At 41.5% G+C, this 24,996-nt stretch overlaps 1 protein-coding gene across 2 annotated transcripts in view; it reads right to left on the bottom strand.

Moving 5' to 3' along the window:
• B3GALNT2 (beta-1,3-N-acetylgalactosaminyltransferase 2) overlaps positions 1-19,935 on the bottom strand; it is a 58,625-nt gene extending 38,690 nt beyond the window's left edge. For both annotated transcript variants that reach the window (XM_082635056.1, XM_082635055.1), the window contains exons 1-2: positions 19,614-19,935; positions 7,957-8,104 (exon numbers count right to left, since the gene is read on the bottom strand). In XM_082635056.1, coding sequence (XP_082491182.1) covers positions 7,957-8,104; positions 19,614-19,725 — 260 coding nt within the window. In that variant the 5' untranslated portion in view covers positions 19,726-19,935. The remainder of the gene's footprint in view (positions 1-7,956; positions 8,105-19,613) is intronic.
• Positions 19,936-24,996: the final 5,061 nt, after the last annotated feature.

Here is a 24,996-nt window from a genome sequence, read left to right as displayed (position 1 = left end):
ACGTGGAACAACTCCTACAGAACACCTACTGAACGCTGGCAGAAGACCTCAGACCTCCCGAAAGGCAAGAAACTCCCCACGTACCTGGGTAGGGCAAAAGAAAAAAGAAAAAACAGAGACAAAGAATAGGGACGGGACCTGCACCAGTGGGAGGGAGCCATGAAGGAGGAAAGGTTTCCACACACTAGAAGCCCCTTCGCGGGCGGAGACTGTGGGTGGCGGAGGGGGGAAGCTTCGGAGCCGCGGAGGAGAGCGCAGCGACGGGTGCAGAGGGCAAAGCAGAGAGATGCCCACACAGAGGATCGGTGCCGACCGGCACTCATCAGCCTGAGAGGCTTGTCTGCTTGGCCGCCGGGGCGGGCGGGGCTGGGAGCTGAGGCTCAGGCTTCGGTCAGATCCCAGGGAGAGGACTGGGGTTGGCGGCGAACACAGCCTGCAGGGGGCTAGTGCACCACAGCTAGCCAGGAGGGAGTCCGGGAAAACGTCTGGAGCTGCCGAAGAGACAAGAGACTTTTTCTAAGAGCGCCGCTTAAAGGAGCTCCAGAGATGGCGCGAGATGCGGCTATCAGCGCGGACCCCAGAGACGGGCATGGGACGCTAAGGCTGCTGCTGCCGCCACCAAGAAGCCTGTGTGCAAGCACAGGTCACTCTCCACACCTCCCTTCCGGGGAGCCTGTGCAGCCCACCACTGCCAGCATCCTGGGATCCAGGGACAACTTCCCCGGGAGAATGCACGGCGCGACTCAGGCGGGTGCAACGTCACGCCGGCCTCTGCCACTGTAGGCTAGCCCCGCATCCGTGCCCCTTCCCCACCACCCCGGGCCTGAGTGAGCCAGAGCCCCCGAAGCAGCTGCTCTTTTAACCCCGTCCTGTCTGAGCGAAGAACAGACGCCCTCAGGCGACCTACACAGAGAGGCGGGGCCAAATCCAAAGCTGAGCCCCGGGAGCTGTGCGAACAAAGAAGAGAAAGGAAAATTCTCCCAGCAGCCTCAGAAGCAGCGGATTAAATCTCCACAGTCAACTTGATGTACCCTGCATCTGTGGAATATATGAATAGACAACGAATCATCCCAAATTGAGGAGGTGGACTTAGAGAGCAAGATTTATTATTTTTTCTCCTTTTCCTCTTTTTGTGAGTGTGTATATGTATGCTTCTGTGTGAGATTTTGTCTGTATAGCTTTGCTTCCACCATTTGTCCTAGGGTTCTATACGTCCGTTTTTTTTCCTTAAAAAATTTTTTTTTCTTAATAATTTTTTTAATAACTTTATGTTACTTTATTTTCTTTTATCCTCCCTTCCTTCCTCCCTCCCTCCCTTCTTCCCTTTCTTTCTTTCTTTCTTTCCTTCTAATTTTTCTCCCTTTCATTCTGAACCGTGTGGATGAAAGGCTCCTGGTGCTGCAGCCGGGAGTCAGTGCTGTGCCTCTCAGGTGGGAGAGTCAACTTCAGGACACTGGTCCACAAGAGACCTCCCAGCTCCACATAATACCAATGGCGAAAATCTCCCAGAGATCTCCAGCTCAATGCCAGCACCCAGCTTCACTCAACAACCAGCAAGCTACAGTGCTGGACACCCTATGCCAAACAACTAGCAAGACAGGAAAACAACCCCACCCATTAGCAGAGAGGCTGCCTAAAATCACAATAAGGCCACAGACACCCCAAAACACACCACCAGATGTGGACCTACCCACCATAAAGACAAGATCCAGCCTCATCCACCAGAACACAGGCACTAGTCCCCTCCACCAGGAAGCCTACACAACCCACTGAACCAGCTTTAGCCACTGCGGACAGACACCAAAAACAACGGGAACTACGAACCTGCAGCCTGCGAAAAGGAGACCCCAAACACAGTAAGATAAGCAAAATGAGAAGAAAGAAAAACACACAGCAGATGAAGGAGCAAGATAAAAACCCACCAGACCTAACAAATGAAGAGGAAATAGGCAGTCTACGTGAAAAACAGTTCAGAGTAATGATAGTAAAGATGATCCAAAATCTTGGAAATAGAATAGAGAAAATGCAAGAAACAGTTAACAAGGACCTAGAAGAACTAAAGATGAAACAAGCAATGATGAACAACACAATAAATGAAATTAAAAATACTCTAGAAGGGATCAATAGCAGAGTAACTGAGGCAGAAGAACGGATAAGTGAGGTGGAAGATAAAATAGTGGATATAACTACTGTAGAGCAGAATAAAGAAAAAAGAATGAAAAGAATTGAGGACAGTCTCAGAGACCTCTGGGACAACATTAAACGCACCAACATTCGAATTATAGGGGTTCCAGAAGAAGAAGAGAAAAAGGGGCTGAGAAAATATTTGAAGAGATTATAGTTGAAAACTTCCCTAATATGGGAAAGGAAATAGTTAATCAAGTCCAGGAGGCACAGAGAGTCCCAAACAGGATAAATCCAAGGAGGAATACGCCAAGAAACATGTTAATCAAACTGTCAAAAATTAAATACAAAGAAAACATATTAGAAGCAGCAAGGGAAAAACAACAAATAACGCACAAGGGAATCCCCATAAGGTTAACAGCTGATCTTTCAGCAGAAACTCTGCAAGCCAGAAGGGACTGGCAGGACATATTTAAAGTGATGAAGGAGAAAAACATACAACCAAGATTACTCTACCCAGCAAGGATCTCATTCAAATTCGACAGAGAAATTAAAACCTTTACAGAGAAGCAAAAGCTGAGAGCATTCAGCACCACCAAACCAGTTTTACAACAAATGCTAAAGGAACTTCTCTAGGCAAGAAACACAAGGGAAGGGAAAGACCTACAATAACAAACCCAAAACAATTAAGAAAATGGGAATAGGAACATACATATCAATAATTACCTTAAATGTAAATGGATTACATGCTCCCACCAAAAGACAGACTGGCTGAATGGATACAAAAATAAGACCCATATATATGCTGTCGACTAGAGACCCACTTCAGACCTAGAGACACATACAGACTGAAAGTGAGGGGATGGAAAAAGATATTCCATGCAAATGGAAGCCAAAAGAAAGCTGGAGTAGCAATTCTCATATCAGACAAAATAGACTTTAAAATAAAGACTATTAGAAGAGACAAAGAAGGACACTACATAATGATCAAGGGATCAATCCAAGAAGAAGATATAACAATTGTAAATATTTATGCACCCAACATAGGAGCACCTCAATACATAAGGCAAATATTAACAGCCATAAAAGGGGAAATCGACAGTAACACAATCATAGTAGGGGACTTTAACACCCCACTTTCACCAATGGACAGATCATCCAAAATGAAAATAAATAAGGAAACACAAGCTTTAAATGATACATTAAACAAGATGGACTTAATTGATATTTATAGGACATTCCATCCAAAAACAACAGAATACACATTTTTCTCAAGTGCTCATGGAACATTCTCCAGGATAGATCATATCTTGGGTCACAAATCAAGCCTTGGTAAATTTAAGAAAATTGAAATTGTATCAAGTATCTTTTCCGACCACAATGCTATGAGACTAGATAGCAATTACAGGAAAAGATCTGTAAAAAATACAAACACACAAAGGCTAAACAATACACTACTTAATAACGAAGTGATCACTGAAGAAATCAAAGAGGAAATCAAAAAATACCTAGAAACAAATGACAATGGAGACACGACAACCCAAAACCTATGGGATGCAGCAAAAGCAGTTCTAAGAGGGAAGTTTATAGCAATACAACCCTACCTTAAGAAACAGGAAACATCTCGAATAAACAACCTAACCTTGCACCTAAAGCAATTAGAGAAAGAAGAACAAAAAAAACCCCAAAATTAGCAGAAGGAAAGAAATCATAAAGATCAGATCAGAAATAAATGAAAAAGAAATGAAGAAAACGATAGCAAAGATCAATAAAACTAAAAGCTGGTTCTTTGAGAAGATAAACAAAATTGATAAATCATTAGCAAGACTCATCAGGAAAAAAAGGGAGAAGACTCAAATCAATAGAATTAGAAATGAAAAAGAAGTAACAACTGACACTGCAGAAGTACAAAGGATCATGAGATTACTACAAGCAACTCTATGCCAATAAAATGGACAGTAGGATACAACCAGGAAGAAATGGACAAATTCTTAGAAATGCACAATCTGCCAAGACTGAATCAGGAAGAAACAGAAAATATGAACAGACCAATCACAAGCACTGAAATTGAAACTGTGATTAAAAATCTTCCAACAAACAAAAGCCCAGGACCAGATGGCTTCACAGGTGAATTCTATCAAATATTTAGAGACGAGCTCACACCTATCCTTCTCAAACTCTTCCAAAATATAGCAGAGGGAGGAACACTCCCAAACTCATTCAAGGCCACCATCACCCTGATACCAAAACCAGACAAGGATGTCACAAAGAAAGAAAACTACAGGCCAATATCACTTATGAACACAGATGCAAAAATCCTCAACAAAATACTAGCAAACAGAATCCAACAGCACATTAAAAGGATCATACACCATGATCAAGTGGGGTTTATTCCAGGAATGCAAGGATTCTTCAATATATGCAAATCAATCAATGTGATACACCATATTAACAAATTGAAGGAAAAAAACCATATGGTCATCTCAATACATGCAGAGAAAGCTTTCAACAAAATTCAACACCCATTTATGATAAAAACCCTGCAGAAAGTAGGCATAGAGGGAACTTTCCTCAACATAATAAAGGCCATATATGACAAACCCACAGCCAACATCGTCCTCAATGGTGAAAAACTGAAACCATTTCCACTAAGATCAGGAACAACACAAGGTTGCCCACTCTCACCACTATTATTCAACATAGTTTTGGAAGTTTTAGCCACAGCAATCAGAGAAGAAAAGGAAATAAAAGGAATCAAAATCGGAAAAGAAGAAGTAAAGCTGTCACTGTTTGAAGATGACATGATACTATACAGAGAAACCTAAAGATGCTACCAGAAAACTACTAGAGCTAATCAATGAATTTGGTAAATAGCAGAATACAAAATTAATGCACAGAAATCTCTGACATTCCTATACACTAATGATGAAAAAATCTGAAAGTGAAATCAAAAAAACACTCCCATTTACCATGGCAACAAAAAGAATAAAATATCTAGGAATAAACCTACCTAAGGAGACAAAAGACCTATACCCAGAAAATTATAAGACACTGATGAAAGAAATTAAAGATGATACAAATAGATGGAGAGATATACCATGTTCCTGGATTGGAAGAATCAACATTGTGAAAATGACTCTACTACCCAAAGCAATCTACAGATTCAATGTAATCCCTATCAAACTACCACTGGCATTTTTCACAGAACTAGAACAAAAAATTTCACAATTTGTATGGAAACAGAAAAGACCCCGAATAGCCAAAGCAATCTTGAGAACGAAAAACAGAGCCGGAGGAATCAGACTCCTGGACTTCAGACTATACTACAAAGCTACAGTAATCAAGACAGTATGGTACTGGCACAAAAACAGAAATATAGATCAATGGAACAGGATAGAAAGCCCAGAGATAAACCCACGCACATATGGTCACCTTATCTTTGATAAAGGAGGCAGGAATGTACAGCAGAGAAAGGACAGCCTCTTCAATAAGTGGTGCTGGGAAAACTGGACAGGTACATGTAAAAGTATGAGATTAGCACACTCCCTAACACCATACACAAAAATAAACTCAAAATGGATTAAAGACCTAGATGTAAGGCCAGAAACTATCAAACTCTTAGAGGAAAACATAGGCAGAACACTCTGACATAAATCACAGCAAGATCCTTGTTGACCCACCTCCTAGAGAAATGGAAATAAAAACAAAAATAAACACATGGGACCTAATGAAACTTCAAAGCTTTTGCACAGCAAAGGAAACCATAAACAAGACCAAAAGACAACCCTCAGAATGGGAGAAAATATTTGCAAATGAAGCAACTGACAAAGGATTAATCTCCAAAATTTACAAGCAGCTCATGCAGCTCAGTAACAAAAAAAACAAACAACCCAATCCAAAAATGGGCAGAAGACCTAAATAGACATTTCTCCAAAGAAGATATACAGATTGCCAACAAACACATGAAAGAATGCTCAACATCATTAATCATTAGAGAAATGCAAACCAAAACTACAATGAAATATCATCTCACACTGGAGAATGGCAATCATCAAAAAATCTAGGAACAATAAATGCTGGAGAGGGCGTGGAGAAAAGGGAACACTCTTGCACTGCTGGTGGGAATGTGAATTGGTACAGCCACTATGGAGAACAGTATGGAGGTTCCTTAAAAAACTACAAATAGAACTACCATATGACCCAGCAATCCCACTACTGGGCATATACCCTGAGAAAACCATAAGTCAAAAAGAGTCATGTACCAAAATGTTCATTGCAGCCCTATTTACAATAGCCAGGAGATGGAAACAACCTAAGTGTCCATCATTGGATGAGTGGATGAAGAAGATGTGGCACATATATACAATGGAATATTACTCAGCCATAAAAAGAAACGAAATTGAGTTATTTGTAGTGAGGTGGATGGACCTAGAGTCTGTCATACAGAGTGAAGTAAGTCAGAAAGAGAAAGACAAATACCGTATGGTAACACATATATATGGAATCTAAGAAAAAAAAATGTCATGAAGAACCTAGGGGTAAGACAGGAATAAAGACACAGACTTACTAGAGAATGGACTTGAGGATATGGGGAGGGGGAAGGGTAAGCTGTGACAAAGTGAGAGGGTGGCATGGACAAATATACACTACCAAATGTAAAACAGATAGCTAGTGGGAAGCAGCCACATAGCACAGGGAGATCAGCTCCGTGCTTTGTGACCACCTAGAGGGGTGGGATAGGGAGGGTGGGAGGGAGGGAGACGCAAGAGGGAGGGGATATGGGGATATATGTATGCATGTAGCTGATTCGCTTTGTTATACAGCAGAAACTAACACACCATTGTAAAACAATTATACTCCAATAAAGATCTTTAAAAAAAGGGGCTATGAGTAAGATAGGAAATCTATAAATGTTCACTACTGGTGGCAAGAAAATTCACAATTGTGATTCCCTCGTATAGCTACTCAGTCACAAGCGTGCCAGCTGAATGCAATCCTGAGGGCCTTCTCTGCTTATCAGTGACTTCGCATAAGCAGAGAAGAATCGTCACATAACTAGAAGTCGAAACTTCCATGCTTCGCTTCCACTAGTCCCTCACTATATAATCTTCAGAGGCTGCTTTCCCTGAGAAGACTAAGGCCTTGGGTTCCTAACCAACAACCGAGCCATCTAATGCCAACATGTGACGTGCTACCCAAGCTCAGGCCTGGAAGGGTGGTCGTAAAAAAGAGTATGGCAAACTATACAAACTGCAGATCACACACAACCAAATGATACAGGACTGAAAAAAATTAAGTGTATCTCTTTTGGCTTAAAATCTTGGTTAAATTTACTTTTTGGGCTCAACTACGTGGAGGAAAAGCAAAATGAAATAGTCATTTCTCTGAGGAAAAGAGGTCATACATCTGAATTAACATCTCTGACTCTCCAAGAAGAGATTTTTCAGAACACTTACTCAATACATCACGCAAGGTGTGAACTCAAGAAACCTACCGTTGGGGCTTCCCTGGTGGCGCAGTGGTTAAGAATCTGCCTGCCAATGCAGGGGACACGGGTTCGAGCCCTGGTCCGGGAAGATCCCACACACCACAGAGCAACTGTGCCCGTGCGCCACAACTACTGAGCCTGCGTGCCACAACTACTGAGCCCATGTGCTGCAACTACTGAAGTGTGCACACCTGGAGCCCGTGCTCCTCAACAAGAGAAGCCACTGCAATGAGAAGCCTGTGCACTGCAACGAAGAGTAGCCCCCGCTCGCCGCAACTGGAGAAAGCCCACGTGCAGCAATGAAGACCCAATGCAGCCAAAAAAAAAAAAAAAAAACAACGTACCGTTGACTTAATGCTGGGTGTTGTACTAAATGCTTCAGCCAGGTGCTTCTTATCACATTGCGAAGTTCATGGTTATTGCGGGCTGACAGCACACCAACTACCACATCATAATGACTAGATTTCCACTGGGGAAGTAAGGCCAACTGATCTAGAAGTAAGCAATAGTAAATTAGAAATGTCATTTCTCAATTACTGTTAAGTTCAGTATGTAACATAAAAATGTTTATTACAAGATAATATAAATATATGTTCATATTTGCAGAAAATACAAATAAATACAAAGAATAAAAAACCTAAAGCACTCATAAAACTCACCATCCAGAGATAAGCACTACTAACATTTTGGTGCAGAGGCTTTTTGCTTCCACACCTATGTATGTATTCGTGCTCACCCAAGTATATATGTAAATTCTTCAAAACAAGTAAGATGTTTCTGATAAGAATCAATTTGGAAGGTCAATGTGGCATAAACCATACAATAGTAGGCAGGAAGAGCCAATTATAAAATGCTGGCTTTTTATTTTAGCTGTAAAAGTTATTTAACTCCTTGAGCCTCAGTTTCCTTAAGCAGAAATGGGTGGAATAATACTTCTCATAGAGTTGTTGTAAAAATTAAATGATATAATGTGTATAAAGGTTCTGGTTTGGTAGCAGGCAAAGCGTGGGCATTCAACAGCAACTAACAACAACAAATGTGCTGTCAAAGGTGAAGTCCTACATGAACATTAGTTATTAACTTTGGGAGACGAAGTTGAAGGACTACCATGCTGGAAAGAATCAGAACTCTTATTCATGCCAATAAATACTACAGCCAGCAAATATTTATCACTTCAAGGGACAAGTCATTTTTTACTATCATATTTAATGGACAGGATTACATTTTTAAAATATGTCCTTAGAGGGACTTCCCTGGTGGCCCAGTGGTTAGAATTCCAGGCTTTCACTGCTGTGGCCCCGGTTCAATCCCTGGTCAGGGAACCGAGATCCCACAAGATGCACACCACCCCCACCTCAAAAAACTGTCCTTAGAGAAAGATAGAGGGAAAGATACTTTGTCCCTGTTTTTCATCACCAGTTTCAAAGCTTGAGAGCTTCAAGCTAATATATAGCTCTCATTAGGGATCCCATTTCATCTCTTTCTTCAGCGGCAGAAACTGATCCCACAATGTTTCCAAAAATAAATTACTGCAGGCCAGAGAGCTTTACTGTATTAAATGAAATGTTTTTATATATTATAGAATCTAGGTATTCAAAAGACAACAAAGACATGTTGATATTTCTTCAAGGGAGAATAATTTAAATGCTTATGTAAAATTGGCAATGACAACCTAGTCCCTCCCCCTATTTTTTCACAGAGAAATATTAGCAGTAAGTACACTTTATAGACAGGAGTGAGGAAAATGCAGTGACCAGACATATCTGACATTGATTCTATAGCCAACGTGCTGCACAGCATCAGTAAGAAGTTACTTAAATCCTTGTGCCTCACTTTCCTAATCAGAGAAAGCTGATACCGATAACAGTCTTTAGATACTCTATTTCATCTGTTTCAAAATGTCTTCTCAAAGGATTAAAAAGCTTTAAAAGATTAGAAGAGCAAAAATTATATGCATCCCAAATGCCTCATTTATCTGACTTCATGAGAAAACAAGGTTGCTGCACAAAAGTAAAATTTCAAAATAACTGAAACATCCCTTTAAATGCCAAACATCACTACCTTATTTTTGACGGGTAATCAAAATAAATCTTTTCGAGATGGATTACATGAAACATCATTTAACCTTTTCTTAATGACAAAATCTTCTTAAAATTTTTCTCAAATTTCTCTCTTTATCATTAATTCTAGTCATTAGCTTCAGTTCAAATTCTTACCTTTCACCTGGACCTACAAGGCTATCCTAATAGTTCCTCCCAGACTTCTCCATGAGATTTTTCTAAAAATAAATAGACACGAAGATAACCATGTGGTATGTGAAAACCTCATGGATTATCGCTGAAAAGTACTTCTTGATCTTATTCCACCTCTCTCTGCCACTGCCAATCCTCTCTGCTTCTCATCCACATCTTAGCTGCCTCTACTGAACTGTGTTACTTTTTACATGCACTTCTCTTTTTATTGCAGAAGAGAAGTACATGGCAGATTCTGGCCTTTTAGAGAACTTCTACTTCCAGAAATACTGAAAAATAGGTTTTTAAAGCCTCAACCAAAAAACTGTTAGAACTAATAAACAAATTCAGTAAAGTTACAGGATACATAATCAATATACAAAAATCAGCTGTATTTCTACACAGTAATAAACTATCAGAAAGAGAAATTTCAATCACATCAAAAAGAATAAATACCTAGGAATAAATTTAACGAAGGAGGTAAAAGACCTGTACACTGAAAAGTAAAAGACATTGATGAAATAAATTGAAGAATACAGAAACAAAAGATATTCCATGCTTGCTAATCAGAAGAATTAATATTGTTAAAATGTCCATACTAGCTAAAGCAATCTACAGATACAGTGCAATCTCTACCAAAATTCCAATGGCATTTTTCAGGAATAGAAAAAAAAAAATCCTAAAATTTGTATGGAACCACAAAGACCTCGAAAAGCCAAAGCAATCTAGAGAAAGAAGAACAAAGCTGGAAACACCATGCTTCCTGGTTTCAAACCATATTATGAAGCTACAGTACTGGCATTAAAACAGACACACAGATCAACAGAACAGATTTGAGAGCCCAGAAATAAACCCACGTGTATATGGTCAATCCATTTACAACAAAGGAGTCAAGAATATACAGCAGGGAAAGGACAATCTCTTAAATAAATGACGTTGGGAAAACTGGACAGCCACGTGCAAAAGCATGAAACTGAACCACTAACTTATGCCATACACAAAAATCAACTGAAAATGGATTAAAAACTTGAATGTAAGACCTGACACCATAAAGCTCCTATAAGAAACCACAGGTAGTAAGTTCCTTGACATTGGTCTTGGGAATATTTTTTTTAGATTTGACACTGAAAGCAAAGGCAACAAAAGCAAAAATAAGTAAGTGAGACTACATCAAACTAAAAAGCTTCTGCACAGCAAAGGAAACCATCAACAAAATGAAAAGGCAACCTACCAAATAGGAGAAGATATTTACAAATCATATATCTGATTAATATCCAAGATATACAAAGAACTCATACAACCCAATACCAAAAAACAAAGAATCCCATTTAAAATTGGGCAGAGGATCTGAATAGACATTTTTCCAAAGAAGACATGCAGACTGCCATCAGGCACATGAAAAGGTGCTCAAAATCACTAATCATCAGGGAAATGCAAATCAAAACCACTATGAAACATCACCACACCTCTTAGAATGCCTATTATGAAAAAGATAAGAAATAACAAGTGTTGGCGAGAAGGTGGAGAAAAGGCAACCCTCATGCAATGTTGGTGTGAAAGTAAATTGATGCAGCCAATAAAAAATGAAAAACAGTATGGAGGTTCCTCAAAAAATTAAAAATAGAACTACCATATGATCCAGCAAAACCACTTCTGGGTATTTACCTGAAGGAAATGAAAACATTCACTAGAAAAGACATATGAATGGGGATGATATGCATGATAGTGAACATGGGGATGTTCGTTGCAGCACTATTTACAACAGCCAAGACATGGCAGTAACCTAAGTGTCCACTGATGGATGAATGAACACAGAAAATGTGTTCTTTATACACGGTGGAATATTATTCAGCCATAAAAAAGAAGGAAATCTTGCCATTTGCAACCACGTGGACAGACCCTGAGGGCATTACGCTAAGCGAAATAAGTCCGACAAAGACAGGCTGATACCATATGAACTCATTCATATGTAGAATCTAAAACAAACAAAACACCAAACTCATACAGAGAACAGAGTGGTGTTTGCCAGAGGTGTAGGCATAATGGGTAAAAGGGGTCAAAAGGTACAAACTTCCAGTTATAAAATAAGTCATGGGGATGTAATGTACAGCATGGTGACAATAGTTAACAATACGGTATTGCAGGGAATTCCCTGGCGGTCCAGTGGTTAGGATTCTGGGCTTTCCCTGCCGTGGCCCAAGTTCAATCCCTGTTTGGGGAACTGAGATCCCGCAAGCCGCACAGCATGACTCCCCACCAAAAAAAACAAAACAAAACAAAACAAAAAACTGTACTGTATTTAAATGTTGCTAAAGAGAGTGGGTCTTAAAAGTTCTCATCACAGGAAAAAAAATTTGTAACTGTGTGTGGTGACAGATGTTAACTATACATACTGTGGTGATCATTACAGAATATATACATGTATCAAATCATTATGCTGCACACCTGAAACTAGTGTAATTTGTCGATTATGTCTCAATTTTTAAAAATACTGGTTTTGGGCCTCCCTGGTGGCGCAGTGGTTGAGAGTCCGCCTGCCGATGCAGGGGATACGGGTTCGTGCCCCGGTCTGGGAGGATCCCATATGCCGCGGAGCGGCTGGCCCCGTGAGCCATGGCCGCTGGGCCTGCGCGTCCGGAGCCTGTGCTCCGCAACGGGGGAGGCCACAACAGTGAGAGGCCCGCATACCGCAAAAAAAAAAAAAAAAAAATACTGGTTTCTTCTGCCACATACCATCAATGTAAATCAGTCCAACAGACCTGTGAGTAGTGTGTCACACAGTATAAAACTCAAAGTGAGGAGTTCCCTGGTGGTCTAGTGGTTAGGATTCGCCACTTTCACTGCTGTGGTCCAGGTCCCATCCCTGGTTGGGGAACTGTGATCCCGCAAGCCACGTGGCACAGCCAAGATTAAACAAACCAACAAAAACTCCTCAAAGTGGATGCTGTGTAAGAATGCTGCCCAGCTTTCCAGTCCCCCCCCTACACTTTCATCATCCTCTGCTCAATGTTGCAAGTACAGGGTACCTAGTTTGATTCTGGTGTCTGAAAACAGGAAACAAAAACAACAACAAAAAAACTAAGAAGTGAACATGAGACAAAGAATAAAGATAATTTACAGAAAAAGAAATGCAAATAGCCAACAAACCTATAAAAAACGGTTCAACTTCACTAGAAGTTTGAATTACAGCAATAATAAGACACCAGTTTTCTCCTACATTCAAACTGACAAATATTTTCTTAAATGATAATACCCAAATGACTGACGTTTTGATAGAGGTAGTTATTTCAAGGAAATGGCTACTCTCCTATGTTGCTAATAGGAATGTAAGTTGATATAGTATTCTGCAGGAAATTTTGCCAATATACATCAAATACCTCAGAATTGTATAACTTTTGTCCTTGGCTAAGAATATAGGCTAAGGAAATAATCAGTGATGCACTAAAAGATCTCTTCATCACAGTGTCATTTCTTAATAGTGAAAAACTGCAAAATACATGAATGCACAAATAAGGCATCAGTTACATAAAGTATGGTGTATCTATATGCTAGAATACTATCAGACATTAAAATTGTTTTAAACATTTCATTAAATGCTGTTCTACATCTTATTAAGTAAGATAAGCAGGCTGTAAGAACTATGTACATACTATTTGGTTCCACTTATATAAAGTACAAAGCAGGCAAATCTCTGCCACTAAAGATCAGGATCATGGGTACCACTCCTGACAGTGATAAGAAGGGAGCATAAAGGAAGCTTCTAAGGTGTTGGTAGTTTTCCTGTTTTTAATTTGGGTGCTGATTAGCTGGGTGATTCAGTTTGTGAAACTACATCAAGCTCACATTTACGTGCACTTTTCTGAATGTACATGATATATCAAAAAAAAAATTTTAATACTAAATAATTCTCCCAACCATGTTTTATATGTATGATACAAAAATTGCCTAGCATAGATCATTTTTGTTTCCTTTTTTAAAAATAATTTCAAAATTTTTCTATAAAAAACTTGTTTTACTTTTATAAGAAAAAAATGTAAATCATGGAATGTGAACGATCTATAGGTGACAAACTCATTCATACTTTCCCAGTTTTCTCCTCTTGATTCATTCCTTCAAGTAACTGAGCACCTCCTATGTTCACGGCCTTAGATGGCAAATATATAGCAATAAACAAACCTTCATACTGTCAAGAATAATTAAAACCCCACACAAGCTCCCTGAAGGCAATGACCATTCCTCTTCTTTAATATGTAGTAAATCCTGAGAGTCTGGCAACCTGCTAGACTCTGCACTGAAAGTGGACATCCAAAAGTTTATTAAAGACTCCAAAACTGACTCTTCAAAATAAGCCCAAAGATTCTTAAAAATTAGACTAAAATTTCCACTCTCATGTGCATGTCTCACATGACACCAACCACAAACAGGCAGGAATCTTGAAAATGAAGAAAACATGCAAGTTCACCACATATCTACTGATAAGGACAATCATTATACATGCTACCAGCGTGCTCTCACCAATTTCAGATACCTCCCCAAACACCTCACTAGCAAGGACATCGGCCGCCTCCACACTACCATTCCTCTCTAAAATTCAGAGTGCTCACGAGGAATCAGGCACTGTTCTGGGTGTTTTATTAACTGAATCTTCACAATAACCCTGTGAGGTCATCATTTTATAAATAAGGAAACTGAAGCACAGAGACCAGATTAGCATATAGCGATCATTTTGGACGAGGCAGCCCTAGGCGAAACTGCAAAGCAAGCTCAATTTGTCTTTGACCTTCTGCTTGCCCCATGTCGGTTTCCAGTTAACAAACTGCGAGCACCTTGAGAGCAGGGACTAAATACCTACTGTAAGCATTTGTTGAATGGATCCGTTTCTTTCCTTTCTCTTTGGTTTCCTTCTTTCAAAATATCCTAGAAAGAGAAGCCTCTTTTGGTACATCATTTTTCTAAATTAACTGTTAAATAATTCCTGCTAAGGCATAACCTCAAACCAATACGTTATCACTGAGATATCCTGTATCTTTATTCCCTAGCCCAAATGGCTGTCTCCACCTCCATTTTCCTCTCCTCACCCCCTAGCTGTGCTGGATTTCACAACAGGAGATCTGCTGGCTCTTCACCAGCTGTTCTCCCTGACTGGGTTTCACCTGTTCAAGGTGAGCTACTACATTAGAATAGTACCACGTACTAACACAACTGACACACTTCATTAATGCATTCAGGTTCCTGCCCAACTGTGACCTCTTTAGAGCGGCCTCCCTTGACCTCTCTATTGATTTATTTATAAACTTATTTATTTCTGGCTCCTTTGGGTCTTCGTTGCTGCACGCGGGCTTTCACCAGCTGCAGCGAGGGGGGCTACTCTTTCGTTGCGGTGCACAGGCTTCTCATTGAGGTGGCTTTTCTTGTTGCGGAGCTCGGGCTCTAGGTGTATGGGCTCAGTAGCTGTGGCTCGCGGGCTCTAGACCACAGGCTCAGTAGTCGTGGTGCACGGGCTTAGTTGCTCCGCGGCATGTGGGATCTTCCTGGACCAGGGCTCAAACCTGTGTCCCCTGGATTGGCAGGTGGATTCTTAACCACTGCGTCACCAGGGAAACCCCTGATCTCTCTATTTAAAACAGCAGCACATCATTCTCTATCCTCTTACACTGCTTTATTTTTGTCACCACACTTATCACTCTCCCCTATGATATTTAATAATTATTTTCTTATGTTCTGCCTTCCCTTCTAAACTGTAAACTGCATGAAGGCAGGGACTTTATCTTGATTACTGCTGTAATCCCACACCTACAACAGGAGTTGGCACAGAAGAGGCTCTCAAATATTTGTAGAATCAACTGCAAGTCAGAGGGCCTTTTTTAACATTCAGGGGAGGTAAATCTCCCTGCCACGACTTAATGAGACTGAAGACAGACAAAGAGGCAGGAGGGAAAAGAGAACAAAAACAAAATTTTAAATGTATATTCAAGGGAAGAATACTTAACAAAGTCTTGGGTTTTCTCTCTCACTCTAGGCTTAAGGGATAAGGGCTAAAATGTAAAAATGCTCCAACGTTTTGGTTTGAACTGGTGACAACACAATGAGAAAAGAATTTGTAGGAAATTTCAGCAATCTAGATGCTTCTACTGTTTTTAGTTTTGAAAGTACCAAAGGTGCAAAATGAAATTAGGACTCTGCAAGGCACTTAAGATTAAATACTCTATTTAATTTATTATTTGACTAGATGCACAATATCCATCTAAAGTCAAAGTTAATTTACACAACTAGTACTGATCTCCTCACCGATAGCCCTGCCCTTTCCAAGGTCTACTTCCTAGTTTCCTTAATCTAGCCTGGTCTCACAGGACAGCAGATAAGGTATCACTGAAACACTAACAGAGGGGGAAAAACTTATCTCAAAAAGAAAAAACATTTTTTTACAAAGTTACTTTTAATACTTTTAGGTGAGCCCCACAGGAATAAAAAACACTGGAAAGAGGTAACCCCCTCACCTCCAGGAGTGGCCCAGGGGAAGACTGGCTACCTGAGGGGAAGGAAGCACAAAAGAGACCCAGTGCAGACTCAGGGAAAGGGAATGTCACTGGGGCTGGGAGCTGTGAGCACTACAGGAGAAAATGTGAGCACAGTGGGACTGGCTCAAGGCACACAGACAAAGGGCAAAAGGGCTGGACATGAAGCCACAAAGCTTCCAGAACTAGAACAAATAATTTTAAAATGCGTATGGAAACACAAAAGACCCCAAATAGACAAAACAACCTTGAGAAAGAAGAACAGAGCTGGAGGAATCAGGCCCCCTGACTTTCGACTATATTACAAAGCTACAGTAATCGAAATGGTATGGTACTGGCACAAAAATAGACACATACATCAATGGAACAGAACAGAGAGCCCAGAAATAAACCCACACACTATGGTCCACTAATCTATGACAAAGGAAGCAAGAAGAGACAATGGGGAAGAGACAGTCTCTTCAGTAAGTGCTGCTGGGAAAACTGCACTGCTACACGTAAAAGAATAAAATTAGAACATTCTCTAACACCATATACAAAAATTAACTCAAAATGGATTAAAGACGTAAATGTAAGACTGGATACTATAAAACTCCTTGAGGAAAAAATTAGCAGAACACTCTTTGACATAAATCGCAGCAATATGTTTTTGGATCCATCTCCTAAGATAAAGGAAATAAAAGCAGAAGTAAACAAATGGGACCTAATTAAACTTAAAAGCTTTTCACAGCAAAGGAAACCATTGATAGAAACAGGAAGACAACCTGCCAAATGGGAGATAATATTTGCAAATGATATGACTGATCAGTGATTAACATCCAACATATATAAACTGCTCATACAACTCAACGTCAGAAAAACAAACAACCCAATTTAAAAATGGGCAGAAGAAATGAACTCTTTTCCAAAGAGGAAATGCAGATGGCCAACAGGCACATGAAAAGATGCTCAACATCCCTAGTCATCAGTGAAATGCAAATCAAAACCACAATGAGACGTCACCTCACACCTCAGAATGGCTATCATCAAAAAGAACACAAATACCGGGGAGGATGTGCAGAAAAGGGAACCCTTGTACGCTGTTGGTAAGAATGTAAACTGGTGCAGTCACTGTGGAAAACAGTATGGAGAGTCCTCAAAAAACTACCATATGGCCCAGCAATTCCACTCCCGGGTATATAACTGAAAAAAAACCCAAAACATTAATTCAAAAGATACACGCACCCTAATGTTCACAGCAGCATTATTTACAATTACCAAGATATGGAAACAACCTAAGTGTCCATCAACAGATGAATGGATAAAGAAGATGTGATATACATACACAAGATGAAATACTACTCAGCCTTAAAAAAAGAAAGAAGTTTTGCCATCTGCAGCAACACGGATGGATTTGGAGGGCATTAGGGTAAGTGAAATAAGTCAGAGAAAGACAAATCCTGCATGATATCACTTACACGTGGAATCTAAAAGATATAACAAACCAGTGAATGTAACAAAAAAGCAGCAGGCTCACAGATGTGGAGAACAAATTAGTAGTTACCAGTGGAGGGCGGAGGGGGCAATATAGGGGTGGAGGAGTGAGAGGGACAAACTACTGGGTGTAAGATAGGCTCAAGGATGTGTTGTACAACACAGGGAACAGAGCCAATATTTTGTAATAACTGTAAATGGAAAGTAACCTTTTAAAATTGTATAAAAACATAAAAAACAAATTTAAAAAAACTTAAGAAATTGTCAGGGAGGCCTACTAAGTTTTCAGCTTGAACGTATGGTTTTCGCTTGTTTATGGACCCTAAAAGATATTTAGGTCATAAATATACTAAGTATGCTCTACAAGTAAATTCCAGTAGAGCTCACTCATCACAGAAATTTGTAAAATGCAAAACCCAACAGGTGTTACAGAGTACTATATATCTATAGCACTCTTTCCTCAGCTCCATTTACAAAACCCTAAAAAAACAAAACAGACAAAAACAATCCTAACCTGTTAAGTTAAATGCCCTGTAACACTGCACTTTCATTAAATCATTTAAATACTATCTTAATTCCATTCAGGTCACACAAACAGCCTTCTCAAAGAACTTATGGCTTCTCTAATAGAAAAGGATTTTAAGAGACGGTTACCAGAATAAAGAACTCCAATTATAACAGTGAGATTGCTTTGAGGATTGCCAAATTAGTTTCTGTACTTTCTACTTCTAAGTTAAGGCACAGAGCCATCTCAGAATTGCAGATATTCAACTCTAATTCTTTAAAATATTGCATAAGAAAACAACTGTCTTTGGGGAGAAGTGGTAAGAAAAAAACTCCCAACGTAGTTAAAAACCAAAAACGACAATTACCTCATCTTTAAAACAGCCTTCTAGGCTTCTTTACATGTCCTAGGGCAAGCCCTTAAAAAAGAAGACATGAAAAAAAGGGAAACCTGAAGACGTCTTCAGAGCTGTGGAATTCATTAACAACAGAAAACCCCCTGGGCTGTGGGCACAGCATTCAATTTCTCAGGCTGTGAAGTGAACATGAACAAAGGTTTCTTTCCCACAAGAGAATAACTTTTAGAGCAAATGGGGAAGACCATTAAAGAACTTGATATTTTCGTGTATATTTTTCATTTGCAGGCTTTTGCAAACCAAGTTCCCAGGAACAACTCCACTCGCAGCCATGCCTCGATCTGTTCAACCGACTTACATCACAGTTTTCAAAGGATTCACAAAGTACAGTATACTCTCAAAGCAAAGCTATCCCTTAAAAGCAAAACCCAGCCACCTTTAAAAACACGCACAAACGTGATCCACGGCCCGAAGACCTCAAAAGTCTTGACCGAATAAGACCAACACCTGGGGAGGAAGAAAGCAACCTGGTAGCCCGACCCCGGGCGTGAGCAGCTGCAGCTGAAGGGCTGAAGGACACGCGGGGCTTTGCTCCCCGGGCAGGCGCCGGGAGGCTCGGGCCAGGCCTGGGGACAGCCGGAAGGCTTGCAGTCGCGGGCACCGGCTTTGTGGCCATTAAGAAACGCGGGGAGGTGAGGAGCGGCCGAGACGCGAAACGAGAAAAGCGCCCTCAAGTTTGCCCGATATTAACGCCTCGAGGATGAAAAGGGCCGTTTGTTTTATCCGCGGACCGTCGTGTCGGGCCGCCCCCCGCCCGGGACTCCCGGCGGAGCTCCGCGAAGGAAGCCGCCGGGAGGCTCGGAGCCGGCTTCCCCCCCGCTCGCGGCCGCCCGGCCCGCCCCGCCCGGCCCCAGGACCTCACCTGCCCGGCCGGCCCCCGAGGCGCGGGCGGGCGGCGGGGAGCGCAGCCGCAGCCAGAGGTGCAGCGCGGCCCCGAGCACACACGGGCACAGCAGCACCAGCCAGTTTCGCATTGGCCGCCCCCGCCTGCTCCACCTCGCACCCCCGCCGCGCTCCGGGCTCTCCCGCGTTCCGGGAGGGAACCTGCAAGTAGGGAGGCAGAGTGCCGGCGGCCGACTCCCGCGCTACGACTCCGGGGACGCCAGCCCTCGCGCCCGACGCCGTCCAGGTTCCTCTCGGCTTTCTCAGACCACCAGCGGCAGCAGCTCAGCCGGGCGGAGCCCCGCCCCCTCCGCTTGGCCTCCCCCCGGCCCCGCCCGCCTTTTCTCTCGCTCGCCCCGCCCTCTTCCCTCGCGTCCCCTCCCGCTCTCGTCGGCCAGCCGGGAGCTGAAGTCCCACTCTGGGATCAAGCCGGGAGTGCCCCAGTGATCCAGTGACTGGAAAACCACACTTCCCATAACCCCACGCACTCGCCTCCGTCACTCGGCGGTTCCGGAGGCAGAGCGCAGGGCCCCACACGGTGCATGCGCAACCCTTTTCGACGTCTACCGCCTCCGAAGGGAGGTAGTGCCGGGCGACCCCGCGCTTTGGGGCCGCCCCCACCCGGGAGGGAAACACAGCTGAGGTGGAAGGTGCTGATTGCCCAAGATTGAAAGGGAGATCTAAGGGAAGGCTTTTTAAAATCACGCAGGAGCTTCCTCATGCCGAATGCTAGCCTTGTGTGGGAGATGGGATCTTGCGGACGCCGGAGATCGGGGCGAAGCAGCCCAGTTGCCTTCAGCTGTGAATCGTCGAGTATTAGTTCTGGTGCAGTGTGTACCAGGCTCTTTGCCCGGTCCTGTTCTCTAGGAACTCAGGATGAGTAAGACCGCGCCCAGGGGATCAAGCTGTGGAGTACGACAGCGACGGTCCAATCGAGGGTAAAATTTTCACGTGCCCGTGTGTCCAACTAGCGCTGGAAAGTTGCGAGTAGAATGAGGCGCACGCACACCTGCTACAGGACGTGAGCCGGGAGGGCCGAAAGGACGCGGGCTCCGAAGCACCTGTGGGCAGGACCCCTGCAGCGCTCCTTAAGGATAAAGTACTGCCCACTGGCCCGAGGACTTGACCCCTCGGACCCGCCTGCGGCCAAACTCACGAGTGCCCTGGTTGAGGCCGTGTGGGTGAAGGGGCGAGACGGTCAAGGTCCCGATGTTAAGAAGACAGACGGAGGAGAGGAGGAAAATGAGCGCCTGGCTGGTGGTGCTCCGTTTGTTTTTTAAGTTTTCCCAAATTGTGGAAACAGAAGTTAACTATATCGTTGGGGAAAGTCTTGGTTGAAAGCCACAGAAAATCCACTTCAAACAGGCTTAAGGAAAAAAGGGTAATTGATTCAAAGTCACTGAACAGTCCAGGAGGAGACATCTTAGGCACTGTCGGTACCATGGTCTCCTTGAGTGGCAATTTAATTTCAGCAGAAATTAAAATTACTTTTTATTTGATTGTTTTGTAATATGGCCTGTATTATATTTAATTTTTAAATTTCTTATAATAGTTGTATGAAAGCTATAAACCTAAAGAGTTTATACTGTATGTTTGTACTGTTCAAGTAAAATAATAAAAATAATATGGGGTCAGAAGTAATTTTTTCCCTTTAAAGGGATTTGTATATTCGTTGGTTATCTACTGCTACCTAACAAATTACTCCCAAACTCTTAAAACGACAATAATCATTATGTCTCACAATTTCTGTGGGCCAGGAATTGGAGAGCTAAATTTTTGTTCAGGGTCTCCCATAAAGTTGCAGGCAGATGTCAGCTGGGGCTGTGGTCATCTGAAGTCTTGACTAGTGCTGGAGAATCCACTTCCTAGGTGGCTCACTTCCATGGCCAGCAAGTTGGTACTGCCTTTCCGCCTCTTTAAGTTCCTCTCTAAGTAGGTCTCTCCAGTGAGCTGCTTTATTATTTTTAAAAATAATATTTCTTTATTTTGGCTGCAGCATGCAGGTCTTAGTTGCAGCATGTGGGATCTTTAGTTGTGGCATTCGGGCTTCTTAGTTGCAGCATGTGAACTCTGAGATGCAGCATGCATGCAGGATCTAGTTCCCCGACCAGGGATCGAACCCAGGCCCCCTGCATTGGGAGCTCAGAGTCCTACCCACTGGACCACTAGGGAAGTCCCTCCAATGAGCTGCTTTAGAGTCCCCACACCATGGAGACTTGCTTCCCCAAGAGTTGGAGACCCAAGAGACCGGTGGAGATGGTGCAATGCCTTTTATGATGAATGCTTGGAAGACACACACTGTCACTTCTGCAGTCAACACAGACCAGCCCTGATTCACTGTGGGAGGGACCACAGAAGGTTGTGAATACCAGGAGGCAAGGGTGATTGGGGGTCATCTCATAGGCGGCTGGTACAGTATATTATGCAAATATGAGAAACAATACTGTTTGTAAACAGTTTTGGGAGTCTTCACGGCCCCTAGTATTCTCCATGGCCCCTGAAGACAATGAAGAACAATTTGTCATTCTTGTGGGAAACATGGAATTAGTAGGCTGTGATCTTTGTGGCTCCTGAGCAAATGTCCCCAAGATCTGTGTGCCCCTTTCCCAGAATGTTTACATATTGCAATAAGGAAGGAGAATACGTAATGTCTACATATTCCCTGTTAGAAGTTCTTCTTTGTTTAGAAACTATGCTAACCTGATTTCTACATTTCAAGTAAAGAAATTGTCAAGAAAGTAATAATTGGTTGCCACTAAGGGTGTCCTGTTTTTTATCCTCAAGAAAAGTATTAAAATGCCTCTCTTGAAATCCTAAAATTTTCATTTTGTGCTTAAAGGTTTATAACAAGTTAACCCCAAAAGAGGAATAATCCCCAATTTAGGCAGATCTATTAATTCATCAGATACTTACGGAGCTCCTATTATGTGCCAGGCATTTTTGTAGGTGCTTGGGATAAACTGATGAACAAAACAAAGGTCCTTGTCCTGGGATGGTGGCAGCAGGGGCAGACTATAGACTATAGAGATAATAAATACAAAAAAAAAAAAGAAATACATTTTACTGGCACCTGGAAGATGGTAATTGCTACAGAAAATATGAAAAGTAGAGTAGGGTACGGGAATTGGGAATGTGGGACTGAAATGGGGCAGGTTACAGTATTAAATAGCAGTATTTAAACAACTGTTTAGAATTACCAAGAGCACTAAAGGGAGGAATAAACAAAACCATCCTAATATATTAACTAATCACGATGTTCCTTCCAATTACCAAGATGATTTAACCTACGAAGGAAACTTCACTGGCACCTGACAGGACTTTTTAGCATCTTCATCTCTCACCACAGTGGGAGCTGCCTGTATCAACTGTTGATAGGATCAGCAGTCATCATTCCACCTACTTGTTATCTCTTACCACCTGTAAAACTTTAGTGAGTAAAGATCATAAGAGAGACAATCCGTATCATGGAAAGAATAAAAAATTTAAAACCCAGAGATAAGGTAAACAGTCTGTGGAGTGAACAAGTTAACAGAGAATTAGAATTAGGGAGAGGCAAACCGAGGATGGTTGGTCACTCTGATTGCAATTAAGTGTGGGAAGGGCTATGAGAAAGGAATCATAGAGAATGACGGCAGCACAAAGGAGGAGTTATCTGACCCACCCCACGGAGTGGCTGCTGGATTGAAATAAAAGGGACCAGAGGGGGCTTCCCTGGTGGCGCAGTGGTTGAGAGTCCGCCTGATGATGCAGGGCACACGGGTTCGTGCCCCGGTCCGGGAGGATCTCACCTGCCGCGGAGCGGCTGGGCCCGTGAGCCATGGCCGCTGAGCCTGCGCGTCCGGAGCCTGTGCTCCGCAACGGGAGAAGCCACAACAGTGAGAGGCCCGCGGACCGCAAAAAAAAAAAAGGGGACCAGAGGGTGGGAAGGGCATTCAAGTGCATCCTAGGCAAAAATAAATAAATAATAAAACAACCCTGAGACAGTGATGACATGGCAATTAGGGAAATGCAAGCAATCTGGTAGGACCTTAAGAAAGTTAGGACGGGGGAATGGTGAGAAGGTGATCATCACATGTTATGCTAAGGAATTTAGATTTTATCCTGCAGGCTCTGAGGAGGATTTTTTTTTTCTGACTACAAAAGTAATACATAATTATAAACAGCAATTTGGAAAATTCAGAAGAATATAAAGAAGAAATTAAATCACACCAAATACCAATCATATATTGCTTTTTTCCATTAAAACATATTGGCAATCATACTGTAAATACAGATTTATATCAATTTATTTTCACCTAACATAGAACATAAGCATTTTCGCATTTAATTAGTAGTCTTAGAAAATATAACTTAACTGTACAATCATTTGTTCACACTATAATTTCTTACCCGTTCTCCTCTTATTGGATGTATAGGTTGTTTCCATTTTTCTACTATAATAAATAATACTGGCACTTCTGTGCATAATACCTTACCCCCATTTCAGATGATTTCCTTTTTAAATATTATTCTAAGGCTCTTTGTACATACTGGCATTGTATCAGTGTGTATGTCTGCCTTTAACAAGTACATTTCTATCTCATCTTACCTACCTTAGCATTTAAAAAAAAATAATTTTCTAATTCAAGGGGCGAAACGTTTTTTTATTAGTGAGATTAAATATTTTTATGTTTATTAGGTGCTTCTGTTTCTTCTGTAAATTATCTGTGTTATTTTGCCTCTTACCTATTTGTAAGAGCCCTTTATATATTAAGGATATTAATCCATTATATTTGTGGAAAATATTTTTCTCATTTTTCTTGTCTTTTAATTTTATGACTTTTTGGACATAAAACATTTAAAATTTTTATGAATTCAAATAATCAGTATTTACATTTTTCCCATATTTTAGGACATTTCTAACCATGAGATCTGATCAATACAGGCATACCTCAGAGATGTTGTGGTTTCTGTTCTAGACCACTGCAGCAAATCAAATATCGCAATAAAGCGAGTCCTAATTTTTTTGGTTTCCCAGTGCATATAAAAGTTATGTTTACACTATACTGTAGCCTGTTAAGTGTGTAATAGCATTATCTCTAAAAAAACAATATTCATTCCTTAATTAAAAAATACTTTGTTGCTAAAAAATGCTAACCATCATCTGACAACTCAGGGTTTGGATAAATACCCAGAAGTGGCATTGCTGGATCATATGATAGTTCTATTTTTAATTTTTTGAAGAACCTCTATACTGTTTTCCATAGTGGCTGCATCAATTTACATTCTCATCAATAGTGCACAAGGGTTCCCTTTTCTCCATGTCCTCGCCAACACTTGTTATTCCTTGTCTTTTTGATGAAAGCCATTCTAACAGGTATGAG

The sequence above is a fragment of the Mesoplodon mirus genome (assembly GCF_964341445.2).
Source record: "Mesoplodon mirus genome assembly, chromosome: 2".
Classification (NCBI taxonomy): Eukaryota; Metazoa; Chordata; class Mammalia; order Artiodactyla; family Ziphiidae; genus Mesoplodon; species Mesoplodon mirus.
Note: the sequence above shows the minus strand (reverse complement) of the source record. Positions and strands in the feature narration are given on the sequence as shown.